The sequence below is a fragment of the Triturus cristatus genome, chromosome 1_1 (assembly GCF_964204655.1).
Source record: "Triturus cristatus chromosome 1_1, aTriCri1.1, whole genome shotgun sequence".
Classification (NCBI taxonomy): Eukaryota; Metazoa; Chordata; class Amphibia; order Caudata; family Salamandridae; genus Triturus; species Triturus cristatus.
The window spans coordinates 62,309,512-62,327,359 of NC_140579.1; the positions used below are offsets into that span (position 1 = coordinate 62,309,512).

General features: G+C 45.8%; 1 protein-coding gene across 1 annotated transcript in view; it reads left to right on the top strand.

Annotated features, from left to right (window-relative positions):
* The first annotated feature begins 14,254 nt into the window (after positions 1-14,254).
* The window catches only part of LOC146869412 (solute carrier family 12 member 6-like), an 815,412-nt gene continuing 811,818 nt past the window's right edge, over positions 14,255-17,848 (top strand). Inside the window, exon 1 of the mRNA XM_085599784.1 lies at positions 14,255-14,489. Within this exon, the coding sequence (XP_085455910.1) occupies positions 14,372-14,489 (118 nt within the window). The 5' untranslated portion in view covers positions 14,255-14,371. The remainder of the gene's footprint in view (positions 14,490-17,848) is intronic.

Sequence of the window (17,848 nt, forward strand, 5' to 3'; positions counted from 1 at the left end):
AAGGTTTTTTAAATGCTAATTTCTAACTATTCCTACAGAGATAGGACATGTAAAGAAAGAAGAAAAAACGCACAGAAAGAAAAAAAAGAAATGCAGAAAGAAGCAACAAAAGTCCTCAAAGACGAAGAAAAGTGCAAGAAGAAGGATAACCTGCAGAAAGAACAAACAGAAGAGCAGAAAGAAGCCTTGTTGCAAAATCATCCTGTACCCTCAACTTTTTCAGACGGATACTGGTGGTAACTGAGTCTGACTAACCAGTCCTAGAGCCAGTGCTATGTTAAAAACACTCAGGATACAGTGAAAACACCTACATACACTAGGGAACACTATGCGTTGGGGTCCCCCTGTGATCAGCATGACCTCCTCTGTAAGCCCCTAGTATATAATAGGGCAGGGGATTAAAACTACCTCTTAAAACGTGCCACAGGGCGTGTTTGCACACGTCACCTCAGGCCCCGTCCCCTCACTTCCCCACTGTGTAAACACGCCCTGTGGCCGTTTTAAGTTGGGAGATTAAGTCCCCTTGAATCCTGAGGGTCCCTAGGGTCCAACTAGACCACTAGGTACCTCCAGTAAGCGCCACAGAGCTGTGTTGCAGAGAGATGTAAAAAAGGGCACGGCCTAGACCACCTCTCTGCAACGCAGCGGAGTGGTGCTTACTGGAAGCACCTGGTGGGCTAGTTGGCCCCCAGGGTCCCTCAGGATTGAAGGGAAATTATTTCCCCAACTTAAAACGCGGCACAGGGCTTGTTTGCACACGTTAACTCAGGCCCCGTCCCCTCCCTTCACCACTGTGTAAATATGGCCTGTGGCCGTTTTTTAAGTTGGGAGATTAAGTCCTCTTGAATCCTGAGGATCCCTAGGGGCAAAATAGCCCACTAGGTACGTCCAGTAAGCGCCATTGCAGAGAGGTGTAAAAAGGGGCACGGCCTGCACCACCTCTCTGCAACGCAGAGCAGTGGCACTTACTGGAAGCACCTGATGGGCTAGTTGGCCCCCAGGGTCCCTCAGGATTGAAAGGGAATTATTTCCCCAACTTAAAACGCGCCACAGGGTGTGTTTGCACATGTCACCTCAGGCCCCATCCCCTCCCTTCACCACTGTGTAAACGCGCCCTGTGGCCGTTCTAAGTTGAGAGATTAAGTCCCCTTGAATCCTAAGGGTCCCTAGGGTCAAACTAGCCCACTAGGTACCTCCAGTAAGCGCTACAGAGCTGCGTTGCATAGAGGTGTAAAAAGGGGCGTGGCCTCAGAACACCTGTCTGCAACGCAGCTCCCTGGCGCACACTGGACATACCTGTTGGGCTAGTTGACCCTCAGTATTGAAGGGGAATTAATTCCCCAACTTACAACTGGCCAGGGGGCGCATTTGCAGAGTGCTGCAAGGAGGGGGCGTGGCCTCCAGCGCGATGCCGGTCTTTTATTTATTTTATTTTTTTAAGAAGGAGGGCTGTGTGGCCCCCCTTCTTTTTCTAATTTACTGGCCCTGGGGACCCCATCCCCCAGGGCCTGCACCCTAATTGTTTTTGTTGAAGAAAATCAATTTGGCCCTCCCAAGGCCTTAATCGGCCCCGGGGACCCCAACCCCCGGGTCATGGCCTTTTTTTAATTTAAATTCTTTAGGAGGGGGCTGCGTTGCCCCCTCCTCAGGCCACTTATGGCTCCGAGGACCCCATCCCCCGGGGCCGGCCTTTGTTTTTTATTATTTTAAAAATATATATATTTATAGAAACACCTAGGACATGCTGGACAAACCGTATGTACCTATCACCATGACGATTTGCGTGATATTCATTAAAAGGCGACTATGCATAGAATGAATCCACATGGAATGTATTTACACCGCTAGTGAAGCTCTGACGTGTCTGACGCCCTACCGTGCCTAATCCCGGCGCCCCCGCCGGTGGGTACTCTCCAAGTAGACACCCTTGTCGTTTATTTATACAAACATGGGTAGCTATTGACGGGCACATTTAATATACATGCACACCAAGCCATTCAAAGGGGATTCGACAAAAATTCAACCAAACTATGCAAGAAACCCCCCTCACGGTTAATAAAAAACACATCCACCGCCGGATGTGTAATACTTTTTATTTTACTCTCTGGAAAGGAGACGAACCCCACTTGAGAGTCACAGCGTGCTCCTGGCTGAGCCCAATGCTGTGTTACACCCACCAGTGCCCGCCGATTGCCTCACACCTCTGTGTTGTATTCCACCAGCTAGTGCGTATGCTATGACACTCTCTAGCCCATGTGCACTTTAACACCACCCCGTGAATATGTCATGCCACACTTGCCTTCGCACGGTTTATATTGCCACATCTAACGTGCCTTCCTCGATGTGTATGTTATAACGCACAGCGCTATGCCATACATATTACAATCTGGGATCCATTTCTTTGTCACAGTGCATATGCAACGTTACACTCCCCAGCACATATTTTATATTACAACTTTAGAGACTAGTTATGTTACACAACACTGCCCTGTGCATATTACACTCCAAGGCGCATATCGCATAGCACGCGCTAGTGCCTGTGCTATCTCGCGCTCTCCAATGAATCTGTCATTGCGCACAATGTATTGCATATTATATTTCACGCCCCGGTTCATCTTATATGACACTTTTTGGTGCATAGTTTACACCATATACTACATCTAGTTTTCATTTTCAATCGTGCTCTCAGGACTATGTTCTATATAACACTGCGTCCACCTACCCTTTTCACGGGCATTACATTTTGCGATGGGGGGTCAGGGGGTGTTTCTGCCAAGTGAGCCCGGAGTCACAGTCACAAACGTCTTCTTCTTCCTGAATAAAAGTGAGATTATGCTGCATACTTGTTCATATTTTAAGTAGTTCGCACAGACACACATTTTAAAAACAATAAAGTTCCTAATACCCACCTTCTCTGAACAGTTAGCTTGCTGCCCCATCCACCTCCTCCCTATCCTCTGTTGTTTGAATCCATGGACTAGCCTCCTCCCTCCTGCCATGCATGGTCTGATGTGCTGCCACTGCCCTACATTTAGCATGATGTACCAGTCCACTCCTCCTGCCCTCCATTGCCCAATTCTATGGCCCATCATTGACCTCCTGCTTAGCCTCTGTGCTTAGCTTGCTGCCCCTATTCTCCTTCCCCCTGCCCTCCGATGTCTTTGTGCATGCCCCTGCTCCATCCTTTTTGCCCACTATGTTCCATGGACCTGCCACTCCTATCTACTCTGAGTGTTCTGTTGAGCTGCCACTCCCCTCCCACCTGCCTAGCATTGTCAGATGACTGTAACCTGTCCCTGCCACCTCCACCCTGCCTGTCCACATGCCATGCCCCTATCTCCTTCCTCCTGTCCTCCATGGTCCATTTTACTGCCACACCCTTCTGCCCTCCCTGATCTGTTGTGCTGCAACTGCTCCTCCTGCCTGCCCCGCGCGGTCTGTTTTGAGGCCCCTTCCCCTGAACTCTCTTGTCTGTGCCCAGGTCCTGACCCTCCCTTCTATCCTCCATGGTCCTTTGTGCTTGCCCCTGCACCCTCCTTCTTGCCCATCATAGCCATTGTGCTGCCACTAACCCTCCCACTTGCCATGCATGGTCTTCTGTGCTGCCATGGCCCCTCCCACCTTCCCTGTGTGTCAGCTAGCTGCCCCTGACCCCCTCCCACCTTCCCTCCATGGTCTGTGTGTATGCCACCATAGTCTCATTGTTGCTCTCCAAGGTGTGTCTTGTTTCTAGTGCCCATCCTGCCTGACCTCCATGGTCATCTTGCTGCTCCTGCCCTGCCACCTTTCCCCCAGCCCTCTGTTTCCATGTGCAGACCCCCTATTCCCTCCCTCCTGGCTTGTCAGTTCCATTGTAATGCCCCTGATCCGGTCCTCCTGCCCTTTATGGTCTGTTATGCTGCAGCTTTCTCTCCTGTCTGTCCATTATGGTCAGCTAGCTACCATTGCCTCTTTCCCATCTGTTCTCTGTTGTCCATGTGCATGGTCCTGTCCCCTCCCTATTGCTTTCTATGGATTGGTGTGCTGCACTCCCGTCCCGCATGCCCTGTGTGGTGTATTGTGCTGCTGCAAAACCTGATGCCTGCCCTGCAGGGTCAGTTTGGTGCACCTCTCCATGTCCCTCCTGTCCTCTGTTATCCGAGTCCATGTCCCTACCCCAATTCCTCCCGCCTACCATGATTCAATGTACCATACTTGCGAACATTTTGAACTTGGTAAGAGGGAGATTTTGAAAAAAAACTGGGGTATTGATTTTTCCCTTTGAGTAACATTGAAAAAGACGAGATTGTAGACAGGAGACAGATCAAATAAAGCCCATTTGATATTAAAAACATTGGACGTTTCCTGGCTGAATCGGGTCTGTTGGCATGTATGGTTGTACTACCATTGCCTCTTCCTTCTGCCCACAATGGTCTATTACATTGCCACAGCCTCTCTTGCAAGTCCTGTATTGTTGGTTTGTTGCCCCTGCCCCCCTTTCCACTGCCCTCCATAGTCTGTTGTGCTGCCACGGCCCTTCCTGCCTGCTCAGTGTGGTTAAATTGTTGCCTTTGCACCCTCCTACCTGCCTTCAATTTTCAGAGTCCGTGCCCCTGGCCTCTGCCTCTCAACAGTATCCTAATGAACAACAAGATTGCTAACATTCTATATTTATTACAAAAGTGTGGAACGCCTGACGTCATCTTGATGTAATCAAAACTGTAATACCTTGAGCATTTCCTTTAGAAATTACATATATGAGAGGGTCTTATTGGCATCAAAATTATGGTTAGTGCTCTAAAAGACTAAAATAAGGACATATTTTCTGAGTTTTCAAATAGCAACAAAGCACTTTTAAATTATTTGTTATCTTTATGTTTTTTTATCCAGTTAACCACTTGATTAAATGTTGCACTTAGGGGAGAGGATGTGGTGTTACTTCCAGAACTGCAGACTTTGCAACTGGGGACCAGGTTGGAGTTTCTGCTTCAGCTCGACATTCTGTGATTCTGGTAAAATCACTTAGTCTCCCCATGTCTACAACCAAAATGAATTTGATCTTGTGTGGTGTAACCAATGCTCATGTAAAGCACTCCAATACCTGACAAGTCTGCACTGCACTGCAAAAACACAAAATAATAAGTGTTTTGCACACTTCTGTCATTGGGCTATATTTGGGCTACATCTGGGTGATTTTGGGCTACATTTGGGCTCTTTTGTCTCCGGTGGCCATTTTGGGAGATTTATTTGTTATGAAGTTTCCTAATTTCCTCATGTACTGCAGTCTCCTCAGTAGGAAATGCTTTCAGTTTTTTACTTTGATTCCATCATGAAGGTATTCAGATATGTCACACATTTGCCATAAATTCTGAATGTTAGCACTCTAGTTGCTCATTAGATCACTGTAGTAAAACTACTGTTCACCATGGAAGTCTGCTCCTGGTATTAAAAGTGCATGTTTCAGTCTGCATGTCAGAATTTTTTAATGAAATAGAAGAGGATTTGAGAAGTCACTCAAAATGTGCCCTCATTTTCTTTCTTCAGCATTAATCATAATTTCTATGGCAAAATGAACCCCCTCATTGTGTTCCTTTTTAAATTAAATGTTTTAAGTGTTACCAGTTTATTCCAATCAAGATGGCTTCAGGTGTGCCATACTTTTGTCATAATGAAGACAGTAAGCGCTCTAGTTGTTTTTAAGAACACTCTGGGACATTCTGTCATTGGGCTATACTTGGGCTACATCTGGGTGATATTTGGGCTACATTTGGGCTCTTCTGTCTCTGGTGGCCATCTTGGGAGACTTATTTGTTATGAAGTTTCCTAATTTCCTCATTTACTGCAGTCTCCTCAGTAGGAAATACTTTCAGTTTTTTACTTTGATTCCATCAAGAAGGCATTCAGATGTGTCACACATTTGCCATAAATTCAGAATGTTAGCACTCTTTTTGCTCATTAGATCACTGTAGTAAAGCTACTGCTCACCAGGGAAAACTGCTGCTGGTATTGAAAGTGCATGTTTCAGTCTGCATGTCAGAATTGTTTAATGAAATAGAAGAGGATTTGAGAAGTCACTCAAAATGTGCCCTAATTTTTCTTTCTGCAGCACTAATCATACTTTTTATGGAAAAATGAACCCCCTCATTTTGTTCCTTTTTAAATTAAATGTTTTAAGAGTTACCACTTTAATCCAAGCAAGATGGCTTTAGGTGTGCCATTGGTTTATCATAAGTAGGACTGTTAGCGCTCTAGTTGTTCTTTGGAACACTCTGGGAAGCTGCAGTAGAACACAAAGGAATCAACTGACAGTCTCTGCCCTTGTTGGATGTACATGTTTTACTGAGAATGTCAGACTTCCTTCTCACATGACTGAGAAAGATAATGTGAATTTATAGAAAATATGCTCTCAGTTTAGCTTATACATCACCTTCCAAACCTCTGTGGGAAAAGCATGAGAAAATATTTTTCTCTCAATCATGATATCCCAGCAGAAGGCTTTTTCACATGGTGAAATCACCTTAGAACATACCACAATTCCTAAAATGAGTATGGTACCATCAACAAATGATTTATAATGTAACTAAAGTCTTAAAACCTTCTATTAACGGCAATGCTTTTTAATGAGGTGCTATCATGTATATTGGTCCCAAGATGGCTGCCAACACTTCTTGGATGAAGTGCTGACAGCCAATCAGATCTCAGGATGAGATGTGTGGTTAGGCTCCGCCCACATATATATATGATTTTACTTTTGATTTTCTCAGGAACTACTGAACAGATTGACACCAGACCTGCAAAAGGCACTTCCCTGACCTGAGGACTACCTCTCTGCCAAATTTCAAGTAATTCTGTTCAGCCGTTCGGGCTGTACCTTGGACTAAAGGTCCCTATGGAAAAATGCATGGGGAAAACGTGTTTTGGGACCCCCCTTTTTTCTCGGCCCCCGCTTGACGAATCACCCCGAGACTTTCAGGGTAGGAGCGGAGCGGAGCGCCCCAACTATTTTGAAAAATTTGCGAGGATTCGTCAACCGGCGCCAAAGTTATTCCAAATAGAATGTTGCGGATTTCCTATGGAAACACGGTCCGAACTATAACTATCTACTGGCGACCGCCAGTAGATAATATATATATATATATATATGGAGAAGGGAGCAGAGCCATCATGAGGTGAGACTATGGATCCTTTTCTTTGCCTAAACAACCACAGCTACCCTCCCCACAACAATAAGTAACTTATGTAGTGCCAGTGTGTAGAGTATTCACACCTGAGCTTTAAATCTTTTCTGTGCAAGTTTTTAGCTCCATGTGTGATTTTTTTGTCACACAATGGCACCCAGTGAGTTGGTAGGCCTGTCATCGACTGGGGGAAAGTCTTTTCAAATCTGAAGAAATCCTGTGTTTGGTTCTAGTCTGGTCAGTAGGCATCAATGTATGTCTGTAGAGGTCTTCATTGTCTTCATTGTGTGTTATCAGGCTAATTCTGCGCTGATAATGGAAAGCTAAGTAGTTCAAAAGTTTACTTTTTGATAGCCAGTAAAGTTGAGGGGTAAATATCAAGGCAGATGTATTTACTTACAATTGCATTTAAAATGTACCTTAAAACGGTACACAGTAAAAATAACACACATGTTAAACTCTGGTCTAAATCCCACTAGCTAATTACTGAACTACAGCAGAAACAAATTAGGTTTGAGACCAGAAAGTGCAGGTTGGAGAAGACGACATACATTCTCCTTATAAGCACCGATGATCTGCGGTGTCATGTGCACTCAGACTCCGCAGTCTTCCTGTCTCCTCCACTTCCAGAGGAAGGTAAAGACCCATCTTTTCAAGTAACATCGTCTCAATGTAACCTCGCGGACACCAGGCTGCTCTGAGAAGAACCCCTGTCTTTTCCACCTCCCTTCTCTCCCCCTTTATGAACACTCCCACACGCCCCATTTTGTACCCATACCAATGCAGATTTTCTTTTTCCCTTCTCACCATTTATCTGCATCCTACTACAGGCATATTTAAATACAGTGGCCCCCACTACAGGGATGCTTGATCATGTTCAGCCACTTTAGGACTCTTATATTAGACAAGGCATATAGCACTCCGCAAACGCAGTCCTGCTTTAGGGATTCCTTTAGTAGACATCTCAGCGCTCCTTTAGGTGGCAGGATGTGCACAGTGAGAGGAGGGACATCTAACCTACATGTCTGCTTTCTCGGCTAGGGCAGTCGCATTCGGCAGAGTCTTCATACAAGAGTCTGGAACCAATCAAGTAAGAGGAAAGTACTTTGTTTAATGTTAGGCGCATAGGTGCCAGCAACATCAAGTAGGTCCCGGGCAGGGCTTTATTTTATTAATTTCCTTTTATTTTTGCAATTTTATAATGTGCGGACATGGCCCGAAGGCATCAGAGCGCTTTACAGCAGTATCATGATACAAGGGGTACTGCAAGTTAGTTTGAATAATTACTTTCATTAGCTGCGATCAGGGCGAATGCAGATTTTGGACTTGGGACGTACATGTTCAAGCATTGATTAAGTACTTAGGTGTGGTCAAGGGCGATTAACGCAGGTGTCTGCCAAATAGGAGGAGCTTGAGGTCCTTTTTGAAGGTGGATATGCAGGTTGTTAGGCGAAGGTGGGGAGGTAAGGAGTTTCAGATTCTTGTGGCACTGCCAGAGAATGACTGGCTCATGTACCGTTCTTGACTGCAGGTTTGGTTTACAGAAGCAAAGGTTGGGCATTTCTGGAACCCCTGTTTGCTCCAGAGATTTTCAGAATAGGAGGGTAAGTAGGAGTGCAGCACTCTGTGGGTAATGCAGGTGGTTTTGAATTGGGCCCAAGCTTCAATGGGAAGCCATTGGAGGGTTAGCAGGGCGAGGGAAATGTGGTCACATTTTTTAAGACCTAACATGAAGCCCGCTGCTGCATGTAGAGTTGGTCTCAGTGGGCCTAGATGAACTTTGGGAATGCCTGACAGAAGAGCAATTTCATAATCTAGTCTGGAGAGGACGAGAGACTGCACCGTTGTTTTGAGGTTTTGTGCCGGGATCAGTTGTCTGACACACCACAAGTGCGTGAGTTGGCGTTGTGCGCTTTTGGCCATGGCTGTAAAGTGGCTGTGAAGGTTTAGATGTTTGTCAAGGGTGATACAAGAGATATAGCACTCTGTACAATGGCGGGGCAGCCTCCATGGCAGGAAAGTTGGTCATCTATTCCTGTACTGGGGTTTTGCTTTTGGCAGTGAGATCAAAAGAAATTCTGTTTTAGTTGGGTTGAGTTTTAGATGATGGTTAGACATCCAGTTTTGAATCTTTAGCAGTGTGGTTGGAAGGAGGGCAAGGTCTTCAGGGGAACAGATTTCATGTATATTTGACTGTCAGTGTAGAGGTGGAAGAGAATCCCAGCATTTCTGAGAATCACACATAGTGGTTCTAGGTAAAGGTTAAAGAGGGTTGGGAAGAGGATCGAGCCTTGAGGGACTCCTTGATATACATTGACTGGTCCCTAGAACAAGTTGCCCATTTTCGCAATTTGGGAGTGGTTGGTTTGGTAAGAAGAGAACCAATTTTGGACTGTGCCTCCACAGTTCAAGCGCTGTTCAAGATTGCGAAGGACGTCCAGATAATTGACAGTATAGAATGCAGCAGACAAGTCTAGGAGGACCAGGAGGCACAAATTTCCAGAGTTCAGGATTCTAAGGGAGTTGTGGACTATTTGTAAGATCGCAGTTTCTGTACTGTGGCCCTGGTGGAAACCTGATTGGAGAGAGTCTAGGAGGCTGTTTGTTCGAATGTTAGTGGGAAGCAGTGCAACTTTCAATGGTCTGGGGGTGCCATATTCTCCAGTTGTCACACCGAGCGAGTGTGTCCGCCCAACTAGCAAGGAGCCGCGCCTCTGTGGACCTGGTATTGTTCGGTGGACTTAAGGCATCGAGGGTTGGGTCCAGCCCATTTCTTAACATTAGTTGGCCCTCTTGCCACTCTGATTTGCTTGCTTCTTATTTTGTGGTTTAATGGCTTTCCTCCCTTTTCGTTCTTTCATGCCTCCTCTGAAGTGTAGCTTCTTTACCTTCCTTTCAAGTGGATGGCTTGCATCCTTCCACTGCTTAAATTAATGGAACTACGTTTTTCTTTGCAGTCCGAACTCAATGAGAATACGTGTGCTTTCTTGCTCTCTTTCTCGTGTGCTGCTTCTACCTGCAAATACCTAATCCATGCACTCTTAATATTGCTCTCCATCCCTCGCCGCTTGCTTGCAAAAGCTTAGCAACAGTTGTATTTTTGTCAGGGTATGACTAATGAACAGACTTTACAGGTTGTTTTTTCTTCTTGATTTCACATATCACATGACAGCACAGACCTTAGCACACAAAGGCGTTTATGGTATTGGGGGGAAAGACCAGCTGCAGCAGTCAGTGGTGTGTGAGGCAGAAGTTGTATTCAGGTGTATTCAGCATTACTAAACCTCTGCCTTGTAGAATTCCTTGGGCCTCTGCTTTTTATTCTTCATCTTACCCAGTTAGCTTTAGTCATTAAATCCTTTGTTTTTTTGCTGATGTTCTATGCATATTAATACCAAGAAAATGTTTTCGACTTGCATGCAATCAGTTGCTTTCTGGATAAAGACAAATTCATTCAAACTTTATAGTGAAACATCAGGCATCCGCGTCTTTAAGAGGCCTGGTACCATATACATTTCTCTTTGGTGGCCTGTGGAGCTTGGATAATAAACCACCATTGTTGCATCAACAAAAAAATATTGGATTCATTTTCCAACATCTTCTCTCCTTGTCTGGACAAACAGTATGTTATCTACTTCTACTACATCCATATGCAACACAAAGATTCTGCATTTTCACCCCTGTTACTTCTGCAAGACTGTTGCACAGTCAATTATCTTCTCACAACCAGAATACCCAAGTGTTCACTGCCTTGAAATTTCCCACCTTTTGCATTTGGGACCCTACAGATCATTAACAACAGTGATAGGATTCTCATCTGAGGCTGCCCTAGATGCTGTAGCATTTTTATTCATCTTTCTGCTGATTCCAGCTACCAAACAATCTATCCATTTGCCATTGTGGAGTGCATAAATTATTCCTTTTGTTTATTCCAGAATACTATGCTCTGTAGCAACCATACACCTGTGCCATCCTATAATTAAGAGGGAACATATTGGAGGTAGATCCTCTATCTTTCTAGCTGCACAGGACTGGAATTGTCAGTCTTGAGCTATGGTGCATCTTATATCTTCTGGGAAAAAAACTTCTAATTGGTCGTTCCAAAGATTAGTATAGTCTGTACCTTTTTTGTTGGAAATCGCTTAGCGCAGGATACCCCCTTGGTGTGATATTTTCGTTCATCTCTTTCCATAGAACAATAACTAAAGAAAGGTGCATTATCTGCACCATTTGGTGTATTTTAACAAAACACTCTGAGGAAGTGAAGAAGCCCAAGTATCTTGTAAAAGTAGTCTGAAGGCCTATTAGGTATCTGCTCCAGTGTGTTTTACAGTGCCTCATTTGACACCAGCTGTCCAAGAAACTAGAGCCATATATGCTACACACTAGTTATCGTGTCCCAAAGTGTATTAAAATACATTTACCAGGCTGCTGCACAGGGTCAGTCTGGTCATGCTACCAAAAATATCCTGATCACTGTCAAGTGCAGAATGATACTGGCAGGCCTGGGCAAGCACAACATGTGTGCCTCTTCCCACAACAAATTATGCCAAACCTCAAGGAGTGGCAGTGAGGCCTGAGGAAATGACTGCTTTTTAGCAGTACAGTTAGAATTAACCTTGCTTTGGAGTTGAGAGGAAGGGGCAGTGTACAGGAAAAAAGGGCTGAAGAGGGGAGCTGACTGAGGAGTGAGTGCCTCATTCCATAGAGTACATCATTGCGCATGGAGTGTTTAGCCAGTCATTGAGCCTAAGAGAGTGGATGGCCAGTAGTTTTAGGAAGGCAAATCTTGTATTGGCAATTGGAAGGATCAAAAATGTTTGGTTAGGTAGCTTGGGGCATGAGTGGAGTAATTTATGGATGATGGACATCGTCGTTCAAGGGTCTTGCATTCAATTATCTCTTTAACCAAGATCCAGTGGACTTACCTGAGGGTAGGTGCAATTTGGTTGTTACTTCTTTGGCTAAATTTGAGCCGAGTAACATGCGTCTGGACCCATCGCAATTTTGAAAGTGTCTTCTCAGATATTAAAAGGACATGGATCTTAAAATGTGACTTAAAATCTTTAAAACTGCAAATCTCTGGGATTATGGGAGCTTTATTATGAAATTGAAACACCACCTCCCTAACCTATTCCACATTGCTAGATTTCTTTGCATTGTAAGGGAAAACTGCACTGAGTCTGCTATAATAAAGCCCTCTTGTTTTGTTGCCTTAATTTACTACTTGTCTGTCTAGTGTCTGGCTCTCTGTGTTGCTTTTGGCATTTTTTTCCCTTTCTACACATTTTTGTCCCATTTAGCCATCTCATCTTTACATCTTTAAGTTACTTCAGCTCTTCTAATCTCTTAAAAATGAAGTTCGAGAGTAGTTGCTGGATTTAGGCATTCAATTTTTGGGACTGGTCCGGCTTTCGGTGCACCTTCTGACTGCCAATATATTAGCCACCCCACTTATGCATGCCAGCTCATCTTCTTATTTTCTGAAATCATTGCTTTCTGTTGTTTACTGGAGCATTTGCAGGTCGCTCACCCGAACCAGCATGTATCCCTTTGTGCTGATGACCATACCTGCTAAAACCAAATGCCTTAACCTTGAACTTCACTGGTGCAATAGGAGCATCTGGGAATCACTTGAAGACCCACTGTGTAGCTATAGGACAATAGGTCTTAGAATTTTAATCATGCACTAATCTGGCAACATCAGTTTTGGAGAGATAAAGGCCTTTATTTCAACCCAGTTTGACGTGTTGTATTTCTACTTAATAGAGCTTTAAAACATTTGCACTTATTTTATTAGGGCTATTGTTTGTATTTGTAGCCATCTCTGTGATATCCACATTAGAGAAGTAGCTTCTTGCAAAGCTGCTTTAACAGTGCCAGAAAATGAATGGTCAGTTGACACTTCCTATGACATCACTTCCTGTGACATTACATCTTATGCAAATTAGAGGGGCCCGGCATGTTCCTATCCTGCCCAGGACCCTACAAATAGTAGGACCGGCCCTGCCTGCTCACTCTGTCTCACCTCTGCTGGGAGCACGTAGCTGGCTGCCTTCTGTGCTGCCTGAAAGAAAAGAGTATTTAAAATTAAGAAAAACCTTGGGGCGCCTGAACAGTCCACTGAAAACCATGACTGTCCGTGAAAACCGAGGCATCTGGGCACCCTATCTGTTGGTGCCTGACATATGACTGGATGTTTGCTATCTGTGGCTTGTCGACAACTGCCATTCTACCTATTCAAAACGGGCCTGTAACCAAGAGTGTGCCAGTTCTGTCAAATGCAGGTGGATCCCTCGGCGGAGCCATCAAGAGGTGTGAATCGGAACTGAGAACCGATGAGCGTGAATGCTCGAGGTGCATTCCACCTGTGTTCGTGTTAACAGTGAGATCTTTTCTTCAGTCGCCCAGCACATATAACATGATAGCACGTACGCGTGAATCATCCAAAACGCCGCCGCAAGACTGGTCCTCAACCTGCCAAGACACTGCCACATCTCCCAGCACCTGCAAACTCATCATCGAAGCTAGAGTCACCTTCAAGATGCTAACCCACGCTCACAAGGCCCTCCACGACACCGGACCAGCATACCTGAACAGCCGACTCAAATTCCACACACCCAAAAGGACCCTACGATCAGCCCAGCTCTCCTACGCAGTGGTCCCCCGCACCAGAAAGACCAGATCGGGAGGCCGCTCCTTCTCCTTCCGCGCGGCTAGAGCCTGGAACGCCCTTACGCTCCACCTCAGACAGACAACATCGCTCCCAGTCTTCACAAGCAACCTCAAAACCTGGCTCTTCGACAGACCCCCTCCTTGATGGACTGGAACCTGCGAAGCCCCCCCCCCTCCCCCCCCCCCCCACACACACACACACACACACCCAGCGCCTTGAGACCCTTGGGTGAGTAGTCTCGCTTAACAAACACCTTTTTTGATTTGATTTGCGTGAATGAAAGTGTACACTTGTGCACCTGCGTGTGTTGGCGTCTCCAGGTGCGCGTCGAGGTGCCTGGCGGCTGCTGAGTGCGGAGAGCACGGTTGGCGGCAAAACGTACGCTGCTAAGAGACGGATAAACAGCGCGGGGCAGGGCTGGGTGGCGTCTCCGCCCCAGCATCGGTCACGTGCTTCTCAATCGGGACGCTGCCTCCCTCGAAGCCAGCACAGGCCGAGCAGGCAGGAAGGACTACCGGAGAGTCTCCTCGAGGCAGGCATGCCGCACTTCACGGTAACCAAGGTGTCCGAAACAGACCCCGCAGAGGACGAGAAGGGTCCCAGCCTGGCCCGAGTGACGGCTCGCCTCACGGACCTCAACGAAACTGGGCGCTCAGGTGAGGCGCTTTGTGTGGTGGCTCCCGTGGAGATCTCACTGACTTGAGGCGAAACTGTGTGTTGTGGCCAGAGCTCGAATTGCGAGGCTCAGGGGAGGCGGCTAGGTCGAGAGCGCCATGGACGAGGAGAAATGCGCACTTGCTGGGCTCTGGCGTTGCGGGGCTGTGCGCTCTTTGTAATAAGACTTAGCGATCTGCCCGCGTCACGTGACTTTCGGTGTGTAAGCCTTCATCCATCAGTGGACAGTGGACTATGGCGACTCGCAGGTGTAGTTTTTGCACTTTGCTCTGCATAAATACCCACGTGTTCTGGCAGTGGTATGCATTTTCATAGATGCCGGAATAAGTTAGCGAGGTTCTGCCCCTCTACCGGTGGCAGGTTGCGCACACACATATTTGCTTTGCACAAGCTGCTATCTTTCCTGTGACCTGTACCGCAGTTTCCCTTCTCGAGACTCGCATGCACAAATCTCGGTGCCCAGGAAACTCCATGAGGATGGCAAGTGATCTACTATCCTATCTATGATAGCCCTCTTGCCTTTCACCCCCAGACAACTGCCATGGTTATTTTACGGGGCGGAGTTGAGTTTTTTACTGCATACATTGATTAAACTCGTGACATTTTCCGAGAGTGGAGCAAATAAACAAGCAGGCTGGTTATAACGAATGCACTTTAGGGAAACACAGAGAAAGTGTTGTCAACAGCTCTGGACTTTCTGCCTCAGACAGGGTGCGACTGCCTCCTTTCTAAGCCGTCAGCCCATCGTGATGTCTCCATAATCTTAAGTACTTTTTCTATGCCATCGGTTGCTTTCTGTTCCTGCCACCCTTCCTATATTTTTTTTAAGTCCCCCATTTTGTCTCTGAAACTTGAATTTCGCCTTTTCCTGACACATCATTGTATTTAATACTCAAAATGTGTCTACCTCATCACTGTTTGTCCTGTGACAAACGTGTTGAGGCCACAGTCCACAAATATTGACTGCAGTGTTAGTGGCCTAAATTATTTAAGGGTCATTCAACATTCAAATTCATAGTCCTGAAGATGGTCTAACGGATGCTTAAACCCTATAGACCGAAACGTCGACAACCACATCTAATTCCTTTGTGATTTACTTTTCCTAAAGATTTGTTTTCTGTTTTGATCCATTACATTTTCCTCCTATATATATTGTTGGGAATAGATGCTCACATTAGTGCCCATGAGGTGTAACAACGAATTATTTGTAACCTCAGTTGCTGTGTGTTGTTTTATATTTATATCTGTAATAGTTTTTTGTACCCTTTGAAAAATCTTTTTTCATTATAAAGTTTGCATTTTAAAACACACCCTTTTGAAGAGTATTTGTTGCAGATTTAGTCTGATGGAATTGAGTAAATTCAATTTTTGAATAATCGAATGTGAGCTACCAGACGGAGCTTGCCACTATTGCTTTGCATATTGAATGCTGAACTGAGTGTACTAAAAGAAATCCCTTGTTGGCACAGTTAATAATGCCATGAGGGTAGCATTGGTACTTTGGATAAGATCGGGATGCATTTATCGAGGTCTTTCTGGTCCAGTTGCTGGAGGAAGTTTTGAGATCTTGTTGTATTTGAGGGGGGCCAGAGGGTTGACGGAGGAGGGAGCCCAATTTTTGGTTTCAACTTTTGAAATTCTTGCTGTCTTTGGGGAGACAAATGCTGTGTTCTGGTCGGTGGGTGTTGAGAGTGGTGTTCGTCTTTGTCAGTAATGCTGTTCCACTTTTGGCAGGCTGGTCTGGAGGTGGTGCATGCGCGTTAGGACTGGATGCTAAACTAGACGAGGGCACGTCTGCCTACTGAACTGGTCTGGGCATGTCGACTTGGATGTCGCAGAAGTTTGAGAAAATAAGGTCCAGCAGGTATCCGGCGAAGTGGGTAGGCCGCTTTACTAATTGGGTGAGGCCCAGGCCTCCAAGGTCTTCAATGAGGGCTCTCGAATTGGAGTTGACATGGTTGGTCTTCCAGGTGTAAGTTGAGGTCTTCAAGTAGGATGTAATTGCTAGCATTGAGGGTGATGGTGCAACAAAGGCTGTAATGGGGTCGGTGAAGTTGGTGCGCAGTCCCGGTGGTCTTTATATGAGAGTGTCATTTAGGGTTAAGTTGGTTGTGACATGAACTTTGAATGACAGGTTTTCAATGTTGCAGCATGAGACCTGTCCTTGGATGTAATGCAGCCGATGGTATTCTTGTGGATGATGGTGATTCCGCTTCTGGGCTTGTAAAGTGTGTCTTGCTTGGCCTTTTTGTATCCAGGGGGGATGGCTGTGGTGATGTCATGGGCCAATGTAGTGTTCAGCCACGGGCCAATGTAGTGTTCAGCCAAGGTTCCATGAAAAAAGTAGATCTGGGGCATTGTCGTGCAGCATGTTCTAGATATCTGTGGCGTGTTTGGTGAGTGACTGGGTGTTGATAAGCATGCACGCAAGTGTGAATTGTTGTGTGGGTGATTGCAGGACTGTTTGTGTCAGCGAGTGTTCTGTGCTGCCAGTGTGGTGAGTGTTTGGTAAGTGCAAGAAAACTTGAAGGAAGTGCAGGAGAATTCTCCCTCAATGTTGTGTGGTGCGGCAGCAGCATGTGGAGCAGAGGCTGGGGTTTTAGCAGGCAGACGGTCAAGCATGGTAGCGATGAAATGGCAGAGGACCGGGGTTTCTGACATTGAGCGTGGTCCAGGTGCAGACGGGCACTGACTGCATTGCCTTTGGTGTGTCAGTGGTACACCTGCTGCGTGTCGACGCTGTGGCAGCCATTAAATAGGTCCTGGGAAGGGAGAGTAGTGAGGTTATGGGAAATCCAGTGATGTCACTTCCTGTGCAGATGGGTGATGGAGAATCCAGTTATGTCACTTCCTGTGCAGATAGATGTTGATGGAAAATAGTTAAAAATAAAAACAATCCGCTTCAGAAGCTATTGAGGAAGTAGTGCCTTCACTCTTATCTATTAAGTTGGAGTCACCCTACACTTCTGCTGTGCTAAAAACTCCTGCTCCTTTACTGATGGGAAAAACCACTGAACTTCTGGAAACTCTTACTTCTGTCTGGTATGGTTCAGGCCTCATGGAAGAAAGAGCCATTAGATACTTTACTGAAAACAAAAACATCTGGATGCATTTGTGTGGGAAAAAAAGAAAAAGCACTTCTACCAGCCTAAGGAAAAATGTTAGATAAGCTGGTAGCTAAATAACTGTCCATGGTCCTGGAAGAGGCAAACCTTTGGATGAATGACTGGCATCTGGACTTTTGCTAACAGAGCGGTGCTGAGATGGTGCTGGTCTCTATGACAGATCAAGATGATGCAGTCATATTGATACTCCTGGATCTCTATGCTGACTTTGGTAC